This window comes from Dama dama, chromosome 11, assembly GCF_033118175.1.
Source record: "Dama dama isolate Ldn47 chromosome 11, ASM3311817v1, whole genome shotgun sequence".
NCBI classification, from domain to species: Eukaryota; Metazoa; Chordata; class Mammalia; order Artiodactyla; family Cervidae; genus Dama; species Dama dama.
In genome coordinates, this window is record NC_083691.1 from 6786673 (window position 1) to 6811744 (window position 25072).

Sequence of the window (25072 nt, forward strand, 5' to 3'; positions counted from 1 at the left end):
ACAAGAGGGGTTTAAGGCTGGACACGGAGAGCAGAGCTGGATGCCAAGACCTCAACACCTGATCTGGGTGATGGGACCTTGTTGGGAGGGTCCTGGGGGGCCCCAGGAGGGTTTAGGCACGAGAGGGACTTGATCAAGACTGTCATTTAGGGCAGTTAATCTGTTTTATGCAGAATGGCTCAGAAAGTGCTAAGATGGCAGGTAATTTGAGCAGAGGCTTCAGGTCTGTGCCATGGGTCTGGGGTCCTTTGGGTGTGCCATGGGTAGAGAGAAGCCAGGCTCAAGTGGACTTCCAAGCTCCGTCTCTATCTTTAGCTTTTGATGTTGGGTAACGAGTTGCCACAAACATAGCAGCTGAAACAACATCCAGAGACTTCCCTGGAGGTCCAGTGGTTAATATTCTGCTCCTGCTGCAGGGGGCACAGGTTCAATCCCTGGTCTCCTGGTTGGGGAACTAAGATCCCACAAGCTGTGTGGTACAGTAAAAAGAAAAAAAAAGAAAACAACAGCCATTTATGATCTTACAGTTTCTATAGGTCAGGAGCCTGGGCACAGCTTAACTGGGTCATCTGCTCAGGGTCTCTCAGGCTGCAGTCAAGGAGTCCCCAGCTGAGGTCTCATCTGGAGTTCAGTGTCCTCTTCTGAGCTCATACAGATGTCAGCAGGATTGGTTTCTCGTTTGTTTCTCAAGGCTAGAGGGAGCCTCCCTCTCTGCTCTGAATCTCTTCTTCCAGGGAAGACCTGGACTCTCTTTTAAAGGGCTTACCTGATTAGGCCAGGCCCACCCAGGACAATCCCCCTTTTGATCAAAGTCAACTGAGTAGGCACCTTAATCACATAAAGTCAGTTCCACCCCTACCCAAGGAGAGGGTATGACAAAAAGTGTGTCTGCCTGGGGTGGGGATCATGGGGCCATCTTAGAATTATGCCATCCACACTACTTTTTCAAGGGCACCTTCTGAGTTCAAGGGGCCCACTCCTGACCCCTCATATTCCCAAGTTCAATCCATTCCCACGTCTTCTAAGATGTGAGCTAAATGTTAAGCTCTCAATACACTCTTTCCAGCACTTTCAAGAGAGAAGGGAATTCTTGATAATCACAAGCTTCAAGACCTGGAGGACTCCCAGTGGGGTAACAGGAGTGAAGGGGAGAGCTTCAGATGGGGGCTACTCACTCATCGATAGTCACTGAAAAGACAAGTCCATCTCTGAACTGAGGCACCATGAAAGGGACATAAAAGGGAAGAAAACACTTTTTTCCTCTTACTTCAAAGAGCTACTTATATAGCTGGGACGATCACATTGGCCTGCTTGTCTTGTTTCCCTGGGAGGTTATTAATCTCATTACAGAAAACATGGAGACAAGTGGATTGTGAGCCATTATAAAGTATTTGCATTCTGGTTTGGGTCTTCCCAGATTTTTTACATTGCATGTACGAAAATGTATGACAAACATCTTGGCACACATTGCTACCCCCTCCCCGCCCCCGCCCCCTTTTTTGGATTACTTTTTGAAGTAGGGCTTAGAGAAGGAATTACTGGGTGAAAGCATGCAAGCGTTTTTGAGGCTATTGGTACATTTTCCAAAATGCTTGTGTTGGTGTTTATACAGGGACCCCTGCTGGTGATTTGGGACTTGCTTGCTACTTTGTCTTCAGGTCAGGAGCCTGGGCTGGCTCTGGCCATCTGTGTGGGAGAGAGCCCTGATTTTCCTAACTCTGTGTCTAGCGGGAGAACAGACAGAGACCTCCCCACAGCGCCCTCCAGGGGCCAGAAGCAAAAGTGCAGAAGCTGGGGGTGCCATGTTGCTTTGGTACCCGCCCCCCGACCCCAGCTATGCCCACGGAGTGTGTGCTTGGAAGGGGCAAGCGGGAGAGCCAGACTCTCTGGGCAAGGAAAGCCAATTTTACTCCAGAATGGGGAGTATGTTGACTTCCTCAAACTCCACCCCTCACTCTGTATTTTTCCACCAAAACCACCAAAGCGCTTCTTGATGGAGGGTCACTCCGTGCCAACAATCCTGTGAGGTGGCTTCTGTCGTCACCCCCATTTCACAGAGGGGGGAAACTGAGGCCTGGAGGTGTGCCTCACCTAAGGTAAAACTCTGGTCTTTATTTCTCAGGTTTTGGGTTTGGCAAGAAGAGCCAGAGGCTGCCTTTCCTTCCATCTCTCCCTCTTTCTCTCAAGTTCCCGTCTTTCAAACAGAAACAGAAGCCAAGGCACACCATGCCCCGTCCCAAGCCTGCTTGGCCAAATGGGCAAAGGGGAGGCAGAGGGAGGAGGATTCCAAAGTCTCCCAGCCTGGGACGGGGGCCTCGGGTACCTTATCCTCATGGAAAAATTATATCCCTGGATGGTTGCCCAGGGGGCTGCCCACACAAGCCCTGTAATTAGGGCTACAATAGCGACAGCAATGTTGGAATATATTTTCTTTCACAAGGAGGGCCCCGGTGCTCCCTCCCTCAGCTCCCCAGAGCTGCATGTGTAAACGATTAAGCCGGTTTGTTTTTTCTAGAGTGCTGGGGAGGAAGTGACATTGACATCCTTGCGGCCTGATGGCAGGGCCAGCGCCTCTGTGGGAACCGGGCCCACGGCTCTCTCTCTGAACCCGGTCTCAGGACCCGCCTTTCCAGGCCCTAGTGGGAGCCCCCTGCCTGCTGGGAGCCCCCCGCCCGGTGGCAGCCCATCTCTGCTGCCTGCAGCCCCAACCTGGCGATGCTTCACGGCCGCTCCCTTTAGACTGAAAATAGAAAGACCAGATGTGCCTCTGTCTGAACTCCGGAGCGCTGCCCGGGACCTGGACGGGCTCGTCCACTCGCTCATGACCAGACCAGTGCTTCTGGGAGGAAAGAGACCATTTTTCTTGGTTGCCCAGGAGGGCACAGCTCTGGACCCTGTGCACTGGCCCCTGGCTGGTGCAAATCCCCAGGGCGGGCGGGGGAGCGGTAAGCTCCTTGTGAGGGAGGACCTTGCTCAGACCAGGACGGCCCCAGTGCTCGTCCGGGGGGAGGGGCACTGATGAGCCCTTCAGTGGCCAGCAGGTGGAGGAAGAAGGTGGCCGGCTTCTTCCCGCCGCCTCTACCAGGTGAGTCCTGTTTCCAGGGTCTCTTCCTCCCGGGCGCATCCCTGTGTTTAAACCACATCCTGGCCCCCTGGCCTCCCCTGCGTCCAATAGCTAGTCATCAACCTCTGTCTCTGCTGGATCCGGGACGCCTCCTGGATCGCCCACTCTGTCCTATCTGGTCCAGGCTGCTGCCCTCCTGCCTGGACAGCCTCTGCAGGGGTCTCTCTGCTTCCACACAGAGTCCAAGGTAGGGAGAGGGGGTCCCTCCACGAAGCAAATCCCCTCCATGACTCCTGCCAGGATGACATCCGCACTTCAGATCTGGCCACACAAACCCCATGTGAACTGGTCCCTGCTTCTGTCCGTCTTCATCCTGCATGAGATCTGGACCCAGAACTGTCCCCCACTGGCCCAGAGAGACTGCTTCTGGCCTACCACGGAGCCTTTACTCTTGCTGTTCCCCTAGCCAGAAACACTGTTCTCCCTCCTCTCTTCATCTTTCCAGGACACCTCTTCCAGGAAGCCTGCCTGGGTGCCTTAGATGAGACTTGGGGCTCCCTGTGATTGAGATGGCCTCTGTAGCCAGGGACCCCATGTCAGTTCTCTGCAATCTGCTCAGGGCCCTGCACACTTCAAGAGTTTTATGTTTGTTCAGTTTATGGATGGCAAATGGAGACACAGAAATCACTTGCCCAAGGCAGAGGCCAAACTGAGCAAGAAGACACAGCTCTGACTGTTGCCCCTTCACGCCCCCCCCATCCCTGTCCCCGTCACACACACATGGTCAGGGCACTGGTCTCTCCTTGCTCTGGCCCCTGTAGTCAGGTGGGCAGAGCCAGCTGCAGACATCAGCAGAATGACCCTCCCCACGCCTTCAGCCAGAGCCAGTGCCTCCCCTCATTGGTGCCCCCCCTCCACTGACCAGAGCCCCAACCTCCCGTCACGGTCACACGGCAACGGTCCCGGTGGCCATTGGCACTTCTGAAGATGGTGACACCCGCCCCACAGGAACTGTGTTTTCACGGTGGAATTCCCAGTGGAAGATGGGGAAGAATCTCTGGGGGTGACTTGGGGGAGATGGGGAAGGTCCTCACCTCAGTCGGGGACGGTCACACCTTCTAAAACAAAAACAGAAACCATTTCTTATGTTAGGATTGTCATGTGGCTTTGACCTGTTCAAGGTCACGTGGAAGATGCAGCCTGTGGCGAGGATGCTGGCCCTTTGGGGGTGCTTTGATACCCTGTGGGCAGGGCAGACTGGAGAAGAGGGGTCCACTTGTGGAGTCCAGCAGTGTAATGAGGAGCTGAGCACCTCTGGGTCATCTCGGGGTCGGGAAGTGTGTTTTTGTTTTTCTTTTTTTGGCCATGCCACATGGCTTGTAGGATCTGGTTCCCCAGTCAGGGATTGAACCTGGGAGACGGCAGTAAAAGCACTTGGTTCTAACCACTGGTGGGCGTGCATGCTAAGTCACTTCAGTCGTGTCCTACTCTTAGAATAGTGGAGGTGGGTTGCCATGCCTGCTTCCAGGGGACCTTCCCCACCCAGGGATCGAACCCATGTCTCTTATGTCTCCTGCATTGCAAGGTGGGAGAGAACCTTACCACTAGTGCCACCTGGGAAGCTCTAACCACTGGACCCCCAGGGAATTCCCCTGGGAAGTGTGGTCTCACTTCCTGGGGGCTGGTTGCAGAAATGACCTCTTAACCTCCCTGGAGGCTATGCCCATCAGGAGGGGTGGCCTGGGGCCAGATGGAAAGGGCTGGCTTCAGACCACTCCCCTCACTACACAATTTTCTGCGGACTCCTAAGTGGCTGCCGGCACTCATGTCCTCTGTCACCCCCAGTAACCACCTGCGAAAGGGCATCCTGGAGAACTTGGGAGAAGGGCTCTGGTGGTCTTGGCTGTTAGGACCACTCTGTCCTGTGAGCCACCTGGGGCCTCCACTCTGCATGCCCACTGTCTGGGCCATTTGCCCAGGCCCCTCCACAGCCAAAGGCCCAGGGGGACCCACATCTCCTGCATGTCCAGCAGCAAGGGCTTTAATTCCAGCCTTTGCCCCCCACACCCACGCTGCCCCTGCCATAGGGTAGGGGAGATACCCCCTGCCCAGAGAGGGCTGGGATCCTGCCCAGAGTCACGCAGCAGGGTTTCTCCCAAACACCTGGGTGTCAGGGGCTCCAGGGCAGGTCTCTGTCCTCCAACCCCCCTCCCCGCCCCTGGGGTCTGCAGGGTGATGGGGGACTTTTTCAGAACGAGGGAGCCAGATGAGTGCAGCTGGCCCCCCAAAGTGGCCCCTCATTGGTTTGCTGTCCTGTCCGCCCTCCCCGCAACCTTTGGGGGCTTAAACAATTTCTTCTTTTTTTTATTTCTTACAGACAACAGCTTTTTGGCTTTCATACACCAAGTAAGTGAGGTCCTCGGTGAGCTGCTATTCCACCTTCTGGCCCAGCCCCTCCAAGGATCAGGGGCCGAAGTCTCCAGCGGCCGGGAATGAGGGGCTGAGCCAGGCTCCAGGCGTCTCAGCAGCCTCTTGGGCCCAGGAATCTGGGCTGCAGAGAAGGGCCAGGAGAGCCCAGCCAGCCTGTCCTGGAGACAGGGGGCAGGAGAAGGTCACTTTCCCGCGTGTCTGCCCTCTTTTCTGTTGTCATCAGACCAGGGAGGCACTGGGATCCTGGCGGAGCCGGCTGTCAGTTCACGGTGGGCACCTGGCTGTGATGCAGGCTGAACTCCTTGGCCTTGAGACGGAGACTGGCGATGCTGTTGGCCATGTTGACCCCCGGGGTCGCGGGGCCTGAGCCTCCAGGGCTGTAGGGCGGCACCGTGCTGGAGGTGACACAAGACCCAAGGACATGTTGGTGCTGCCCGGAGCTGACCATCCCTGGCTGTCTGTCCTGGGCCCCAGCCTCTGGTCCTCCTGCCTCCCCTCCTCAGCTCGTGGGCAGCCTTCCCCAGGGGCTGGAGGTGACCTGCAGCCGCAAGATTTAGGGTCGAGGCAGACGGGCCCATGGTCCCTGGGACCTGGAGCCGCCCCTGCAGGTTTGGGGTCATTCCTCGCTGGACCAGGAGCTTCCTGCATCCTGTCCACCCCCCCAGCGCCCGCCTGGTGCCTGACACACACAGGATGGGGGTGGGATGAACACACACCTGTATGGAAGGATACCTCTTGATGGTTCTCCTGCCCCAGCTAAGGAGAGGGCAGGGAGGGGGTGGGAGGGCTGTGGGTCTAGCATCTCTAGGACTCAGATCCCACGAGCTGACCCACTGGATCTCCTGAGACCAGGGCTCCAGCTGAGCTGCTCACACAGACTAAGGGGTGGACGGCACCCCCAGGAGTTGTGGGGTGCAAAACCCCAACTCCCCAACACCCCCTCCCTTTCCCTTCCTGCCCTGCCACCTCTTCCTGGCTTTAACCAGGACAAAATTGCCCCAGACCTCGCCTCTGGGTCCCAGCCAGGTCCCCGCGACTGGGAACCGTCCTCGAGGCCCCTCCCAGCCTCTCTCTGGGATGACCAACAAGAGGTGCTGAGGCGCTCGGGCCAGCCTAGAAAGCTGCAGGGTTTTTTCTTTCTTTTTCATTTTTAAAAAATATTTATTTAGTAATTTATTTGGCTGCACTGGGTCTTTGTTGTGGCAGGCGGGCTCTTTTAGTCGAGGCTGTTACAGTTCCGCTAAAGTTGTGGGATCTAGTTCCCTGACCAGGGTTGGAACCCAGGCCCCCGGCATCGAGAGTGCAGAGACTTAGCCACTGCACCACCAGGGACGTCCCAGAAATTGGCAACTGTTCATCTCCCTCAGGGTGACAGGGATTCTCCACTCCCCCCAGACAAGTCTCATCTTGCCAGTGCACACATTTACAAGTACACGTGTGCACGCGCACGCACACACGCGCACACTCTTACAACCTCCTCCATGCACACAGTCAGACGCCTGCCCCCACACCCCCAGTTCACAGAGGGCCTGGGCCCCTTTCACAGTTCTCTCCAGAGCCTCGAAGGAATCTGGATCCTAAAACACCCGGGGTCTCCGGGCCGCTGCCTGCCCCCCAACCCCGACCCGGAGCAGTTCCCACTCTCACCTGTAGGGGGACGAGGCTGTCCAGGAGAGATAGTCCGGGCTCAGCGTGGTGGGCCGGGGAGCCACCGGTTGCTCGATGGCGGCCTCCTGACTGTAGGACTTGAGCAGCGAGGCCGAGCGGTTGGCCAGCATGGCCCGCTCGTTTCTGCGGAACTTGGCCCGGCGGTTCTGAAACCAGACCTGGGGGTGGGAGGGAGCCGTGAGCGGGCGCCCAGGGACACCTAAGGCCTTTTGGACCCACTGTGTGCCTGCTCTGCCACCCGCCCTACACTGGCGGCCTCACCTCCCTGAGCCTCAGTTTTCCCATCTGTAAAATGGGGGGTGATATAGTGCCGGCCGCTGGGTCAGTGTGTGTTGGAGAACGTGCACGTGGGGGAATGAAGGCATGAGCCAATGAGCATTTAGCTGCTGGGAGGCTGTAGTGAAGAGAGGGCACTCCGCTCAGGGCTGGCACGGAGCAAGCCCTGGACACTTTAAAACGACTTTTATTTATCAAAACCCTCTGCGCCAGACACTGAGCTAAGCTACAAAAATAACTCTTCTTTCTCATGAGAATGCTCTGAAATAGACCCACACGACCCTCATTTTACAGGGAAGCCACCCTACGGGCTTCCCTTTTAGCTCATCTGCCTGCAGTGCAGGAGACCCCGGTTGGGTTCGATTCCTGGGCTGGGAAGATCCCCTGGAGAAGGATTGGAAACCCACTCCAGTATTCTTGCCTGGAGAATCCCATGGACTGGCGGGCTGCAGTCCATGGGGTCGCAAGAGTCGGACACGACTTAGCGACTAAACCTCCACCACCGCCTATGGCACAGAGAGGTTAAGTAACTTGCTCAAGCTCACACAGCGGACCAGTGGCAGGGCTTGGATTGGACCCTCAGCCCTGCGGGCCTCAGACGCCCCCGCACGCCTCGGCAGTTCCTTACCCCTGGGTGCGTGGTGGCTGCACACGCTCCTGCGAGGAGCCCACGGGCGCGCAGCGCTCACCTGGACGCGCGCCTCGCTGAGGTTGACCCGCCGGGCCAGCTCCTCCCGCACGAAGGCGTCGGGGTAGTGCGTGCGCTCGAACACACGCTCCAGCGCCTGCAGCTGGCTGCTGTTGAACGTGGTGCGGTTCCGCCGCTGCTTCTTCTTCCGCTTGGCGGCGCTGCTGCGCCCGGGACTGGGGCACTCACCTGCGGAGGGACCCAAGGGTCAGCGCGAGGCCAGGCCGGGCCCCCCCTGCGCCCGCAGGCGCCCACGCGGTCGTGACTCAGGCACCAGCTCAGCAACGTGCACCGAGCGCTTTAACCTGTGTCTTCCCACTGCGGGTGGATGGTCCAGCCCTGAGAGCAGGACCCTTTAATTCACTCCTTTGTCAATTTCTTCATCCATCCATCCATTCATTTTACAACACACATACTGAGCACCTCCGAAGTGGCAGGCACAGGGCTAAGGCCCTGGGGATATAAATGCGAACCAAAGAGGCCAGGGTCCCCCTCCTGGGGAGCCAGGGGGCGCACTTGCTGCCATGAGGGGACAACTGACCTGGGCAGGGAGGGCCAGAGGCATCTACCCGTCCTCAGAAGCTGGCTCAGACTCTGGGATATGGTCAACCGCCATGGGTATTTGTTGTTGAATTATAGTAATATATAAAAAGGCGCAGTGAAAGTCACAGTTCTGAGAGTCCACTGCACACAGGTAGGCTTTTTAACACTCACAGACCACTGAATGCTCACAAAAACTCAGGCAGGTGCTATTCGCCTCCTCATGCCCCATCTACAGAGGACCAGGGGTCCTCTGCTGGGTCCTACAGCAGGGTTCACCTGCTGTTTCCACATTTCAATTTTACCCAGGGGTTAAACTGCTGACCCTTCATCCTGAAGAGCCCAGCTCATTGCTCACTCTTCCAGGGAGCCCTCCCTGATCACCTGAGTGCACACGGAATTCTCTCTCCTCCATTGCATTCACTGGGCACTTAGAACCAACACTGTGTGATTCAGTACTTCCTTGTGTGTCTTATTTTCTTATTAAAAATGTGCATTTCATGGATAAGCAACAAGCTCCTACTGTATAGCACAGGGAACAATATTCAATATCCTATAATTAAGCATAATGGGAAAAGATATGAAGAAGAATATGTACAGGTATAACTGAATCACCTTGCTGTTCACCAGAAATTAACACATTGTAAATCCACTGTACTTTTTAAAAAAGAAGGATACTTCATCAAATTAAAGAATTTGGAGATTTCATGTTAAAGCAAAGTATATTCTAATAACCAAGTAATATCACTGTCACAGTGACAGATTCAGACAACACAGAAAAGGACAAAGTAGAAGTAATGACTCCCTTTTCTTGACTCTACTCCCCAAGCTTTACAAAATTACAAATGTGAATTTAAAATAATTTACAAAAATAAAATAAAATAATTTACAAGTATGACTCTACAAATGACCCTATTTCACTCCTTTTAGTGACTGAGTAATATTCCATTGTGTTCACGTACCACGTCTTCTTTCTCCATTCATTTGTCGTTGAACATTTTGGTTGTTGCCATGTCCTGGCCATTGTAAATAGTGCTGCAATGAATATCAGGGTACATGTGTCAAGGAACGAAATAGGGTCATTTGTAGAGATGTAGGGTGGACCTACAGTCTGTCATATAGGCTGAATAAGTCAGAAGGAGAAAAACAAATATCATGTATTAATGCACATATGTGGAATCTAGAAAAGTGTTACAGAGGCACATGTTTCCAGGGTAGGAATAGAGACGTAAAGAATAGAATAGAGACGTAGAGAACACATGTGGAAATGGGGCAGGAAGGAAGGGTGGGAGGAGCTGGGAGGTTAGGACAGACATACATGGACTGTGTTGTGCTGCGCTTAGCTGCCCAGTCGTGTCCGACCCTTTGCGACCCCATGGACTGTAGCTCACCAGCCGCCTCTGTTCCTGGGGATTCTCCAGGCAAGAATACTGGAGTGGGTTGCCATGCCCTCCTCCAGGAGCCATATATACACTACCATGTGTAAAATAGATATCTAGTGGGCACCTGCTATAAAGCACAGGAGACTCAGCTCAGTGCTCTGTGATGACCTAAGGGGTGGGATGGGTGTGGCTGGGGAGGAGGGGGTCCAAGAGGGAGGGGATATATGGATACTTATAGCTAATTCACTTCATCGCACAGCAGAAACGAATACAATTTTGCAAAGCAATTATACTCCAACAAAATAAAATTTAAAAAGCTTACAAGTATGAGATCATGCTGAACACACTGGTGCTGCCACATGCCTCTTCCTATTTACTGTACTCCTGAGACCGCCCCAACCCAGGCCAGCAAACCAGCCTTCTTTATTTGCATCATATGCACTGATCTGTACTTTTCCTTTTGTTCCCTCCTTCCCTGGTGGCTCAGCTGGTAAAGAATCTGCCCGCAATGCAGGAGACCTGGAGTCGACCCCTGGGTTGGGAAGATCCCCTGGAGAAGAGAACGGCTACCCACTCCAGTGTTCTGGCCCGCAGAACCCCATGGACTATCCCATGGGGTCGAAAAGAACCGAAACAGTTGTCACAGAAACACTAACCGTCATCTGTTGTCAAACAACACAGCGAGGGACAAAGCAAAAGTTAACGACTCCCTGTTCCTGACTCTGCTCCCCAAGCTTTACAAAACTACATGTGTGATTTTAAAATAATTTATAAGCATGACTCTACAAATGACCCTATTTCGTTCCTTTTAGTGGTTGACTTTGAGCGACTTTACCACTTTCACTATCCCACCTTCCACCTGTCAGAACCATTTTAAAATTCGTCTTTGCTTTATCCTTTCAGCATTGCTTTTTGCAATTTTTTTTTTCAAGTCTAGTATTTTCTCCCGCTCTTCTATTGGAAGCTAGCAGACTATGGACTGCTGGGCCCCTCTCTTTGTCCCCACTGAGCAATACCTCCCAGGGATTTCTCCACCCAGTTCAGAAAGTCCTGCATGCGGCCCCCTACCACTCAGTTGTGCAAACGTACTATGTTTTTAAAAATATTTCATTTATCTACTTATTCAGCTATGCGAGATTTTTCCGTTGTGGCACGCGGGATCTAGTTTCCAGACCCAGAATCGAACCCAGGCCCCCTCTGCATTGGGAGTGCAGAGTCTTCACCACTGGACCACCAGGGAAACCCCTAAACTAGGGTTTCTTCAACTAAAACCAGAGCCCTATCGATTGGCAGGTGGTGTGTTTCCAATCTTTTGCAACTCAGAAGAATACCACAGTGAATAACCTCGTGCAAACATGATTTTCTATTTTTGCCAGTGAATATTTGGGACAGATTCCTAGAATTGGGATTGTTGGGCCAATGAGTAAAATGCTAGCTATAGCCAAGGCCCCCATCCAGGGTTCCCAGCAGCAGTGGACAGGAAGGCCAGTTTTGCTCCCAGTTGGGTCAACAGAGGGTGTGTATAACCTTCTGGATTTGGGGACACACCTTGCACTTTTGCTTTCCCAGTTACATATTCCCTTTATGTTGTTGTTCAGTAACTCAGTTGTGTCCAATTCTGTGACCCCATGGACTGCAGCATGCCAGGCTTCTCTGTCTATCCTTTACCATCTCCAGGAGCTTGCTCAAATTCACATCCATTGAGTCAGTGATGCCACCCAACCATCTGGCCCTCTGTCGTCCCCTTCTCCTCCTGCCCTCAATCTTTCCCAGCATCAGGGTCTTTTCCAATGAGTCAGCTTTTCGCATCAGGTGGCCGAGGTATTGGAGCTTCAGCTTCAGCATCAGTCCCTCCCGTGAATATTCAGAATTGATTTCCTGTAGGACAGACTGGTTTGATCACATCCTACGTTCTTCACACGATGCTGAGTTGTTCAGCTTAGCATCTAGAACATTCCAGGCCCGGCCACAGATACCATTCAATCCTGGCTTTTGAACGCTCCCACGTTCGCAGAGTTTACTGACTCTTGATCAACCAACTGATTGGATTGGAGGGCAAACTGTTTCATGAGTCCGGGAATGGCTGCATGGGGTGGGGGTGGTGGTGGGGAGTTGTCAAGCAGGAATCAGGCAGGGTTTCCCGGGAAAAGATGACCTTACTGGGTTTGGACCGGTGGTTCCCAATTGAGGGCGATTTAGCCTCCAGGGGACATCTGGCAATGTCTGGAGACATTTTTGATGGTCAGGACTGAGGCAGATGGTGCTCCTAGGATGGAGGTAGAGACTGGGACTGTTGCTAGGTAAACTTCAGTGCCCAGAACAGACCCTGGATCAGGGAATTCTTTGGTTCACCATGTGCATAGCGCCGAGGGAGAGAGGCCCTGGTTTGGAGGGAGGACCAGGAATTGAAGTCCAGTACTTTTCCCCTTTGGGAAGTACTGAAAACACAGGACACATGTGGGAATGGGGTAGGCGGTGGCAGGGAACACAGAGCAAGCTGGCCTCGTCTCCTGGACCCGCTTCAATCTTCACTCCTCACCCCTTTCCTCCAAGAAAAGGTGAAGATGGATGAGAGTGTCTGGTGGCTGTGAATGTCTCTCCACCCCCACCCCTCACCCCCTCGAGCGGGAAGAAACCTTACACCGAAATATCAAGGGTCGAGCGCTGAAAACCTGTGTGATCAAGACCCCAGAGAGCGGATGGAAGCTTCTGAAACACCAGCCATCGTGAGCCGATTTCCACCTCCCCTTTAGGCAATGCTGCTTGGGCACAGACCCAATGCAGGAGGCCTTTCAGCCAAAAAAGGAGACTTTTTCGGGAAATTTCTGAGCAATTCAAAACGGAGGGTGTTGAAATGAAAACCATTTTGCAGCCTTGGCCCCTGCCAAGGGGGTGCCGGAAGAAACAACTCTGCTCTTTGGCTAAACTGCTGGAGCCTTGGAGCCGAAACCCTCAGGCAAGGGATCTACACCCTCTGCTCCGGCAACCCGACTCACACCCCTCACCCCAGCTGGTCTGGAGTCACTTCTCTCCATCAGGGCAGCTGCGGGTTTGGGCAGGAACAGCATCCAGTGTTGCATACACTCCCATCCACTGGACCCCAGCATCTGCCCTACGAGGTGTTATCCCATTTCACACACTGGGAAACTGAGACTCTGAGAGGTTGACCCAAGATCACATAGCTGGGACGTGCCCGTGGGGAGACTCAGGCAGCCCGGGGTGTGAGTTTGTCTGCTTCGGTCATCTTCCCTCATCTTCCTGGTTCCCGGGGGAGGTGATGCCAGTGCTGGGGGTCACACTCTCGGTCCCAGCTCTGGGAGACGTCATGGATCACGTCATCTCACCACTGTGGAAATGTCCTCGAGACTCCATCCTAGCCCCCCAGGGGGGAAGACCTCACTTCTGGGAGTCCTGCAGGACCGCGGCTTGCCCAGGGTCACACAAAGTTCCCGGAGGAGCTGAGTTTAACGGAATGCCAGGAGCGCAGTCAATGCTCACTGCGCTTAACATTGTTTTCGGCTGTGTGCTGCACACCACGTGGGATCTTCATTCTCAGACCAGGGATCCAACCTGCGCCCCCTGCATTGGAAGCGCAGAGTCTTAATCACTGGGCCTCCAGGGAAGTTCCTGCCCTTACCCACTTCCCCCGCACCCCTCAAAAACAAGGATCTTTCTCCTTCAGCCCAGCCCCCAGCAGAAAGCTGCTTCCAATCCCAGCTGCGGGCAGAGGCTGAGGAGAGGCCGTTGAGGATGTGGAAGATTTAGAGGCGGCGTCTTGGAGGTGACCCAGGACTCGAACCCACAGCTTTGGCCTCAGCCAGGGCTCACTCTCGGGCTGCATTTTGCTTCCCAGCGGATGTGCCGGATGTTCATTACCACGAATTCTTGAATCGCCCCCTGAGAAGTGGATGTGGTGGGCGTGTGTCCTCTGGGGGTTCCACGCTTGAGCTTCAAGCATTTGGAAAATAAATAAATACTCTTGAAGCCTCGGGCCAGTGAGCGCTGGGGCCAGGTCTGTTCCAATCAGGGCTGTGCCCGAAGTTTCCTTTTGTTCAGTCAAAGTTCTGGGATTGAAAATAAAGCCTGAAACCACCTCCATTGACCTGGGCTCTTTAGGGGCTACCGTGAAGGGCTGAGTCCGGGGAAAGATAAACGGACTCAGATAGGGGAGACGGGCCACGCCGTCTCTCTCATTACATTACAGTGAGAAAAAGTGACTGCTGCACCATTTTCTGCCATTAAATTATTTCACACATACCATTTACTTGGCTGACTTCAGGCCAAAGACATTTAAAAACTCTGCTCTCAGCCAAATGATCAAGTGTTCCTGGCTCCTTCCCCTGCACCCATGGTTTTCCTTATTCCATGTAATTTAAGGGTCTAAATAGTCTGGAGGGAATTAACTGCAAATTCTTCCTAAGACAAATAAACCCAGCCTCTTTGTTTCTGCCTTTCTCAAGCTGTTGAGAGACACTCTCTGTTTGTTTTTCCTTCAAATAGTCAGTTTGTGCCTGACCCTGGGGCCACGGCGAGCTCCAACTCAAATAAATAGCTTTTATTAATTAGCATTTATTCCGACCGAATAAGCGGCCTCCCCCACCCCAAATGTGATCTCTGCCAACACGTTCACAAAAATAAACAACGGGTCCCCAGGACCTCGATGTGGATTTAACAAATTAACACTGGGCCTTGGTCAAAGGAGTTTCGAGGCTGCAGAAATACTTACAGCCAGAAGAGTCTGGGGAAGGAAGTGGAGGTGAGGGGGTGCACGGAGGCTGTGCCCCCAAACACCCAGGTTTCTTGGTAGAGAGCTGGGTTCCTTTGAAAGACCCCTAGGAGTGGGGCTCAGATGGGAATTCTGGAATCTGTATCCTTACCTGCCTTCCAGGAAGCATCCCTGATTCCAGAGCCACCAGGAGAGCCTTGGGAGAAAATCAGATAAGAAGTAACAGGGAACAGAGGTGGTGAAGGAGGCCGGGGTTTAGGACTGCAGGCTGGGACTGGCTCAGCAGAGTGGCCATGGGTGAAGCCTTTATTCCATCCCAGCCCCAGGAATCCCCCTGAGAAACGGAGGTAACAGGAACCACTTCACTGAACCCTCATAAGCATCCGACCTGGGTGCTCTTAGCCTGATTTTTACAGAAGGGGAAACTGAGGCACAGGGGGTTTAAACAACCTGTCAAAGCCATGTGGCCAGTAAAGGCTGGGGCAGGGACTTAAATCTGCAGATTGGTCCAGAGCCCAGGCTTCTTACCACCTTGGCATGGGCAGCTGGCCTGATGAGTACCCCCAGGTCCTCATGTAGAGGGATCCTGGGCGGGGTAGGGGTCTCTCCAGGGGCTTAGGGTGAATGGTCAGCCAAGAAGAGGGGGTTGAAGGCAACAGGAGCATCTCTAAAGCTGGGGTCTGTGCTGGAGTCCCCAGCACACAGGCTGGGGGCAGCTGGGAGCGGTATGCAGGGCAGGGTAGCTTTGAGAAGGGGCAAGGGGGTGCCCAGCCTGTGACGCCTGTGAGGGCAGAGCCAGGGTTGGGCAGGGCACTACACGCACCACTCATATTGGAAGGAAGAAAGGAAGGATGGGCAACAGGGAGGAGGAAGGAGAAGAAGCGTGGACCCTGGAGCCCTCTGGAGAAGGAAACCTGGGCTTCCAGGGGCTTCCCCAGGAGGCCAGCCCCACCCCGCCCCCAGAATCTCAAGCAAGGAGCCAAGAGCCACTTTCACGCTTGGACCGGCCGGCCTCTGTCCGGCACACGCAGGGACCAAGCCTAAGGCACAAATGGGAGCAGTCAGTGAGATCACTGAGGCGAACTTTCCAGCATTACTCCCAGGAGGCCCCCAGAAACCTTGAGAAGGGGGGCGGGATGTCACTGCCTCACAGAGAAGATGGAAGGGGGGCCCAGAGAGGGGCTGGGACCTACCCAGGGTCACATAGCAAGTGAGAGCTTTCCCTCTGCAACCCCCAGACCCATTCTTTTTCTTACTAGACCCCTGGTAGCCTCTCGGCATCAAGAAGGGAGGGAAGAGATAGCCCCAGCCCCCAGTCCAGCCCTGAGCAAACTGACAGTGACCTTGACAGAGGGTTGGGGTCTTCCTCTTGAGGGGTTTCTGGTTCTATCTACTGGATGGGGCCCCCCAGGTGGGCAGCGCCAGGACAGGGGCCCCAGTGGTTTCAGAGATGTCCCAGGTTAGTGTTCTCCTGAGGCCAGTATTTACACTGGACAGGCACATCCTCTCCCTGTGGACTCCTGCCCGTTCCGTTCCTGGACTTGCCATTTCTCTCTGCCTCCCTGCTCACCTTCAGCTCTCAGCAGAATGCCGCTTCCTCCAGGAAGCCATCCCAGACACCCCGCCCCCATCACAGCTCTGTCATGCTGTAGGGTAAATGTAGGGTCATTTGCCTGGCAGGGACTGAAACAACTATTTTCTGACTCCCTGGGACCCATCACAGGGCCTGGTTCAAGGTAGGAAGTGTTAGTTGCTCAGTTGTGTTTGACTTTTTGTGACCCCATGGACTGTAGCCCGCCAGACTCCTCTGTCCATGGAATTCTTCAAGCAAGAATACTGGAGTGGGTAGCCATTTCCTTCTCCAGAAGATGTTCCTGGCCCAGGGATCAAACCTGGGTCTCCCACATTGCAAATTTCTTACCATCTGAGCCAGCAGGAAAGCCACCCAAGGCAAACTCTGCACAAATATTTGTTGAATGTTAAGTGAATGAACAAATGAAGAGATGAACAAATGAATGGGGCGGCACTGGAAATGTGTGGGAAGACTTCAGAGTCTGCTCCTGTCCTGGGCTGTCTCCAGGGTCCAGGATCTTCCTTGCGGAGCTACAGAGGCCTGGCCAGGGCTGAGTCATGACAGCACATGTCACAGGGTAGGGGGCAGGGGCTTGGGGTGGTGGGCTGGGGAGTCAGCCACCAACAACCACTGCCCAGCCAGCCCTCCAAGGATGTTTCATCTCAATAATTCTGAACAAAAACCGAAGCTGCTGATCCACTTTTATACCTACCAGTCTGAAGAAGGAGAAAGTATCGCAGGAAGGAAAGTGAGGAAGGAAGACACACTGGGTCTTAAGGGGGAAGTGAGGTGCCCTGGAGACCTACCCATGTCCCTGTGGCCTCACAGGCCTCAGACAGCATATGAGAAGCCAGGGGTCACAGGCCACCCCCGTCTGGGACTGCTGCACCCCTAGGCCTTCCCAGCCTGCACAGTAACCAGTGTATCTACAAGGAGGGCTCAGCCAGGCTTGGGCTGACCCTGGAGTCTGGAGGAGGCTGGGGAGGCCCCCGCGTGTCCTCTCGAAATATCAGCAGAGTCCTGGAGGCAGCTGCAATGCATCTGGGTCTCCCTAGAGTCTAGAACCTCTTCTGTACATGCACTAAGGACATGGCATGCTGCACACACTTCCATCAGGCCACCGGATGCCCCAAGAAGCCCTAGTGGAGAGGCAAGTGTGCCGGGGGAACTTGCCTTACTGGGCAGCATGAACTCCCGTCACCTCGGGGCCTTTGCACATGCTGTTCCCTCTGCCTGGAGCCCTGCACCGCTTTTGCCTGGCGAATGCATCCCTGCCTTTAATTTCAGACTGGGTGCCCGTCCTTGGGGTCTTTTTCAGCCCCCAGACCAGACACATCTCCTTGGTACAGGCTTCCGGGCCCTCTCTCTCTCTCCCACACATCTGTAATTAAGTCATTCTTCTGTTTTGGTTACCTGCTTCACGCCTGTCTCTTTCATTTCATTCTAAGCTCTAGGAAGGCAGGGGATGGGTTTGCCTTGTCACTGCTGTATCCCCAGCATTGGGCAAGTAGTTTGGTTTTAGAAACATTTCTGAATGAATGATTATATAAATGAGGGAAGGACTCATTCCAAAAAACGATGAGAAGTGTCAAGTTCCAAAGCCACTTCCTTTCACCTTCAAAAGGGCCAGACAATGGTTTCTTAGATATGACACCAAAAGCACAAGGAATTAAAGGACAGAAGAGAAACCAGACCTCTTCAAATCAAAAACTTTTGTGAACACCATCAAGAGAGTTAAAAGGCAACTCACAGGATAGGAAAACTACTTACAAATCATATATTTGGTAAGAGACCTGTATTTAGAAGATGTTAAGAACTCTTGTAACTCAACAACAAAAAGACAAACAATCCAATTAAAAAATGAGCAAATGGGAACTTCCCTGGTTGTCCAGTGGCTAAGACTTCACGCTCCCAATTCAGGGGTCCCAGGCTCCATCCCCGGTCAAGGAACTAGATCCCACACGCTGCAACCAAGAGTTCACATGCCACAACTAAGACCCGGTGCAGCCAAATAAACACATAAATATTTTACAAAAATAAATAAAAGTGAACAAATGATCTGAATAGACATTTCTTCAAGTAAGATATACAAATGACCAATAAGCACATGAAGAGATGCTCAACATCATTAGCCATCAGGGAAACTGATGGCGAAGCAAAGCAAAATTCACAACGAGATAGCACTCCATACCCACTAGGATGGCTAGAATCAAAAGAAACAGTAACAAATGGTGGCAAGAAGGCAGTGGAGTCAGAACTTCCAGCCACAGCTGATAGGAATGTAAAGTGATGCAGCCGCTCTGGAAAACAGCCTGGCAGTTCCTCAAAGTGTTAAAAATAGAGTCAGCATATGACCCAGTGATTCCACTCTCAGTTATACACTCAAGAGAAATGAAAACATATGTCCACACAAAAACTTGGATATGAATGAATGTTCATAGCAGTATTACTCATAGTAGCCCCCAAAGTGGAAACAACCCAAAAGGCCCATCCACTGATGTGTACACCAATATCCATACAATGGAATATTATTCGACTGTCAAAAGGAATGAAGTACTGCCCCATGCCACAAGCGAACGACCGTGGAAAATATTCTGTGTGTGCTCGGTCACTCAGTCCTGTCCGACTCTTTGCAAACCCGTGGACTGTAGCCCACCAGCCTCTTCTCTCCATGGAATTCTCCAGGCAAGAATACTGGAGCAGGCTGCCATTTCCTACTCCACTGAACTTGTATCTCTTGCATCTCCTGTATTGGCAGGTGGATTCTTTACCACCAGCACCATTATGTTGAAAGAAAGAAGATGGTGCCATTGGCAGAAGGGCGCATAATGTAAGATTCCACTCGTATGAACTGCCCCAAATAGGCAAATCTATAGAGACAGGAAGTAGATTAGTGTTTGCCAGGGTATTGGGGCGGGGGCTAGTGGAGATGGGGATTGGGGTGGGGTAAGAACTAAAGTGTGCAAGGTTGCTTTCTGGGTGATGAAAATGTTCTCAAATCGATTGTGGTGATGGCTGCACAACTGAATAAACTAAAAATCACTGGATTGTGTGCTTTAAATTGGTGAGTTGTATGGTACATGAATTATGTTTCAAAAAGTTGTTATACAAGAACACAGAAAAACGGGAGGAGGCAGAGAGAAATACGGGGATTGGCTGAGAATAGCAAGGAAAGAAGACTCCTGTATGCTTGGTGGGGGTGGGGGGGACCCAGGGAAGACAGTGATAGCGAGTGGGGCGGGGGCTCAATCCTGCATGGGAAGCCCCAAAGCCACCGGGTCAGGGTCTTTGCAGAAATGCTTAGAAAGACAGCAGCCACAAGGAGGGGTTCTCAGGACAGAATGTCTTTGTGTGGGGGCTGCCGGAGGCAGATGGGTGGGACCAAAACATCTTCAGAGTCCCAGGGGACTTTGACAAATGGGATGACTGGGCCCAAGTGGGGAGAAGGGATGAAGCTACCAGACAGAGCATTTGCATCCTATTCTCAGGCACAGAGAAGGGTGGGAGGTCAGAAGCCAGACATAGCTGGCAATCTCAAAGGCTCTGGGGTCCCCGGAACCTCCCCTGGTGTCCCCAAAACCTCTGGGTTTGGGACCTGATCACCTCCCATCTCAGGGCCCCAGGAACCAGAAATTCAGCCCAGCCTTCTCCGCTTTCGAGATCCCCAAACAGAGCTCCATAAATTGGGGGCACATGGTTGGAATGGGGGTGCATAGGGGATTGAGGGTTAGGGAGTCCATCAGGAGGAAGAAGACCAGCCCTTTGCTCAAAATTTGATCTGAGAAGGGGGTTAGCGTCTGTTCCGTCTGGTTTTAATCTAAGGTTGGTGGCCAAACGCCAGATTTATTGTAAAACCTACATTTTAATAAGGGGCTGGTATCTGGAGGAAAGCTCATTAACCATTTCCAGACCAGGGTGAAGTTGCTGCTCAGGGCTCAGTGTGGGGTTCCCTCTCCCAGCTCGAGTTCCCGGGCCTCTTGAAGCCCATGGCCAGCACCTGCTGGGAGTCGGGGCAAAGCCTGTGGGCCAGGGGCAGAGGCAGTCCGACTCTGTGTAACCTGATTCTGAAACAAAGCTGCAAACAATTCTGGGATCTCAAGTCTGTTACGTTTGTCTTCTCAGGGCTCAGACTTGAAAGCACCTTACAGATTATCTGTCAAAGTCCCTCATGTTGCCAGTGGGGAAACTGAGGCATGTGGTGGTGGTGGGGGGGGCAGTGACTTAGCCAAAGGGCTTCCAGCAAGGCAGTAATACCCCAAGTCCTGTCCACTGATGTCCACCCCTGAGGACATGCATTTTCCTCCTTCCTGCTCTCTCTGTTTCTGGGTTCCCTGGGGAGTGGTGCAGACGGGCATCCTTGACCTAGCAACAGGGCGTGGTTGGCAGAGGGCAGGGCAAACCCGCCACAGAGCCAATGGCTGCCTCCCCTGAGCATCTGCGATGGAGGAAAACATCGCCCTGTGTGTCCTTAGTCAAGAGAGCTCCCCTCTTGGGTGCTCTGTCTCATCATCTGTGCACTGGGACGAGAGTCTATACCTCCCTCTCAAGGTGGCACAGAGAACGTGGAATAGTCCAGGGCTTTCCCGAGAACATGATAAATGCAGTGAGCTATACAGATGCCCACTGCCCTTACTAGCACTTTTTCAAAATGAAACCTAGGCCCTGATTCATTGGTTCTTCCCCTATGTCAATCATGAGCCCTTGGAGGAATCTAAGGATTGCTATGGACCCTTCCCTGCTGGCTCAGATGGTAAAGAATCTGCCTGCAATGCAGGAGACCTGGGTTCAATCCCTGGGTTGGGAAGATCCTCCAGAGAAGGGAATGGTTGCCCACTTCCGTATTCTTGCCCGGAGGATTCCATGGACAGAGAAGCCTGGCGGGCTACAGTCCATGGGGCTGCAAAGAGTGGGACAGACTGAGCGACTAACACTTCCACTTTCCCAGAAAAACACAGGTGCACACAGAAGTTTGCACATACCCTGGGGCGGGGCATGGTTCATAGACTTTCTGAATCGTGTTCACAGACCGTATACTAAAAAGTCAGCTTGAGGACTTCGCTGGTGGCACAGTGGGTAAGATTCTGCCTGCCAATGCAGGGGACACTGGTCCAGGAAGATCCAGGGTCCAGGAAGATCCCACATGCCTCAGGGCAACTAAGTCACAACTACTGAGCCCACGTGCTCTAGAGCCTGTGCTCCACAACAAGAGAAGCCACCGCAATCAGAAAGCCAAGAGCAACAGTGAGGAGTAGCCCCTTCTTGCCTCAACCAGTTGTGTGTTGTGTTAGTCACTCAGTCGTGTCTGACTCTTTGTGACCCTATGGACTGTGTAGCCTGCCAGACTCCTCTGTCCGTGGAATTCTCCAGGCAAGAATACTGGAGTGGGTAGCCATTTCTGTCTCCAGGGAATCTCCCCACCCAGGGATGGAACCTGGGTTTCCCACACAGCGGGCAGATTACCGTTTGAGCCACCAGGGAAGTTCAACTAGAGAAAGCCCACACAGCAACGCAGACCGGGGACAACCAAAAATAATAAATTAATTAAAAACATTTTTTAAAAAAACTAAAAGTCAGCTTGATGGAAAATCAGCTTTTGTGCTCCAGAAGAACCTGCCCCTTTGTCCCTGTTTCACCTTGGGGTCCCCTGCACAGACTCCCCCCCCACAACCCCCGCCACCGAGATAGCAGCTGAGACAAAGGCAGTGCCCATCTGTCCCTCTTCCAAGGCTGGCGGGACCTCCCCTGACCCCGGCTCTGGGGCAGTGCTGTGCTCCCAGAGAGGCTGACCTTTAAAGCATCACTGCAGGTTTTTATGACCCATCTGTGAGTTCCAGGCATGCTGGAAAATGTGAGTTTGAGGCTCGGCTCAGAGAAGCTCCAGGCTGTCTCGAGTGTTTCTGCTGGTGGCGAGGACAGAGCCGCCCCTCCCCTCCACTTTCTTTTTTGGCTCCCACTTACTAAACTCTTATTGTGTGCCTGGCACTGTGTTACAAAGCCCTGCCTTCTCCAGTGCAGATGGTGCTGTGAGTAAGCCTTGCTCTCCGTCACAGACAGTGAGGTTTAGGGGGGTAAAGTAGCTGACCCAGGTCACACAGCCAAGCAGTGATGAAGCGGAGGCTTATGTCTGGTCTGTCTGCCCCCAGAGTGGCTGGCACCTGGCAGTGGAAGGTGCCCTCATTAACCATTTCCAGACCAGGCTGAAGTTGCTGCCAAGGACCCAGTAGGGTTTCTTCTCCCACTTAGGAGCTCCCAGCCTCTTGAAGCTTGCAACCTGCTGGGAGTCAGGGCGAGGCTGGGGGCCGGGTGCAGAGACCATTCCAATTTCCTGTGGCTTAGCTCTGCTTGAGCAAATCTGTGTGTTCTGCCCACACCCACACACCAGGCTCATGGGCCCAGGTGCCCTCAGAGCTGACGACCCCCTCCTATGTGTCCTGGCTCCCACCAGCCTCATCGGCAAGGTGCACGCAGAGCCTGGGCCCAGGGCCATCTGTGACATCTTTCTCTCTCTCTCTTGTTTTTAAATTTATTTGGCTACGCCGAGTCTTAGCTGCAGCATGTGGGATCTAGTTCTCTGACCAGGGCTTGAACCCAGTCCCCCTGCATTGGGATCTTGAAGTCTTAGCCACTGGACCTCCAGGGAAGTCCCTGTAACATCTCCAACTGGCCCTAGTCACACCCTGGGATGACAGTCAACCCCAACTCTAGAAAATTATCTGTGGTAGTGAGCCATAGTCCCTCTCTCTGTGGGTCCCCGAGTTTACTCTTCGAGCGAAGGACAGCACAGCTGACTCTTCCTCAGGGCCACCTTGCTAACATTTGAAGGCAGCTTTTCCAAAGCCTCCGCCGTGACGCTTGGAGACTGCCCTGCCCCCTCTCCACCCTGGTGGCCCCCAGGGGAGGGGCTGATACCAGATCTTCCAGATTTCTCAAGAAGTGTTCACTGACATTCTGCTTCGAGACTCCCCGGGAAGCTCATTAAAAAGGGACATTCCCATCCATCCCCAGGGAAGTCCAAAGTTACCCCTTTCCTGTTGCTTCTGTTTTCCCATCTGGAAAATGGAGATAATATATTCCAATAGGGCTTCCTGGAACTAGGGGTAAAGAATCCACCTGCCAATACAGAAGATGCAAGAGATGCGGGTTTACCCTTGGGTCAGGAAAATCCCCTGGAGGAGGAAATGACACCCCACTCCAGTATTCTGGCCTGGAAAATTCTATGGGCAGAGGAGCCTGGCAAGCTACAGTCCAGAGGCCCGCAAAGAATTGGACACAACTGAACACATATCCCTAACAAGAGTTTTTGTGGGGATTAAAAGAGTTACCATATGTAAAGTTCTTAAGACAGTGTCTGGGACAAAGTAAGTGTTGAATCACATTAGCCATTAGTATATTTATTTGGAGTCAGCTGGGTCTAGGTTTGATTCCCAGACTTGCCATATGTTAGCCACGCCACCTACTGGCAAATTCCTTAACCTCTCCAAACCTCATGTTTGCATCTGTCGAGTGGAGACTTTCAGAGGATTAGGGGTGGGTGCCCTAAATCTTGCTCCTAAACAAGAGCATGTAGGACACTTACTTTCCCCTCAAGAGCTAGTGCCCTCCCACTGGGAGGCTGCCCTGAACGTGCCTGAGAAGTCTTTATCATCAGCCCCTGGCACGTAGTAGGTGCTCAATAGATATGGAGCAAATACACGTATGATCTAATGAATGGAACTTGGGTCCCAGTGGGGAGGTAGTCCCAATTCTCTGTCCACCCAAACACGTGATGACTTCGGTGCACTGTAGATCGGGTAAACCGTTTCAAGCTTCCCAACTTCCCCGGCCCTCCTGTGTGTGCGTGCATGCTCAGTCGTGTCCAACTCTTCTTCAACCCCATGGACGGCAGTCCCCCAGGCTCCTCTGTCCATAGGATTTTTCAGGCAACAATACTGGAGTGGGTTGCCATTTCCTTCTCCAGGGGATCTTCCCGACCCCCAGGGATTGAACCCCCATCTCCTGTGTCTCCTGCACTGGCAGGCGGATTTTTTTTTTTTTTTTTTAAACCACTGAGACCCTCCTATCTGCAGAAACAAATTTGCCGGGCTTTATTTATTTTTATTTATTTATTTTTTACGTTTTGGCCACACCGCACAGCACGTGGGATCTTCATTTCCCAACCAGGGACTGAAACTGCTCCCCCTTGCAGTGGAAGCACAGAATCTTAACTGCCAGGGAAGTCGCACTCATTTTTTTTTTTTTTTTTTTAAATTTAAGGGCCAGAACACGCGCCAGAGAAATCCCCTCCCGAAGAGAAAGCTTCAGTATGGTGCTCAAGGCCAGAGGGCCGTAGGCATCGTCTTCCTGTAGGAGAGGCAGTAAAGAGGTCCCTGGGCTGGAGCCCCGGCCACTGAGTCTGCTTGGACAGGAAGGGCTGGACTGAAGGGGCAGGGGGCTGGCTATCCCAATCCCCTCTCCAACTGGGGCCACCACCCTCCCTCTCCCTTGGGCCCCCAAACACAGAGGAGACTTGATATCAGTCCCAAAGTGTCGTCTCCAGAGCCCAACGGCCTGGGCTGGGATCCCACCTCCTCCACTTCGCAGCCCTGTGACCTTGAGCCTGTCGCTGGTCCTCTCTGGGCCTGTCTCCTCCTGAAGAGGGCACGTGCTGGTCCCCCCAGAAATGTGAGCTGGAGCGTCCACCGCACTGACAAATGGCCGGGGCTCCACCTTGAGCCCCTGGGGACCA

General features: G+C 53.1%; 1 protein-coding gene across 1 annotated transcript in view; it reads right to left on the reverse strand.

Annotated features, from left to right (window-relative positions):
* Positions 1-5412: 5412 nt before the first annotated feature.
* The window catches only part of PRRX2 (paired related homeobox 2), a 50275-nt gene continuing 30615 nt past the window's right edge, over positions 5413-25072 (reverse strand). Inside the window, exons 2-4 of the mRNA XM_061154423.1 lie at positions 8128-8315; positions 7142-7320; positions 5413-5889 (exon numbers count right to left, since the gene is read on the reverse strand). Coding sequence (XP_061010406.1) covers positions 5754-5889; positions 7142-7320; positions 8128-8315 — 503 coding nt within the window. The 3' untranslated portion in view covers positions 5413-5753. The remainder of the gene's footprint in view (positions 5890-7141; positions 7321-8127; positions 8316-25072) is intronic.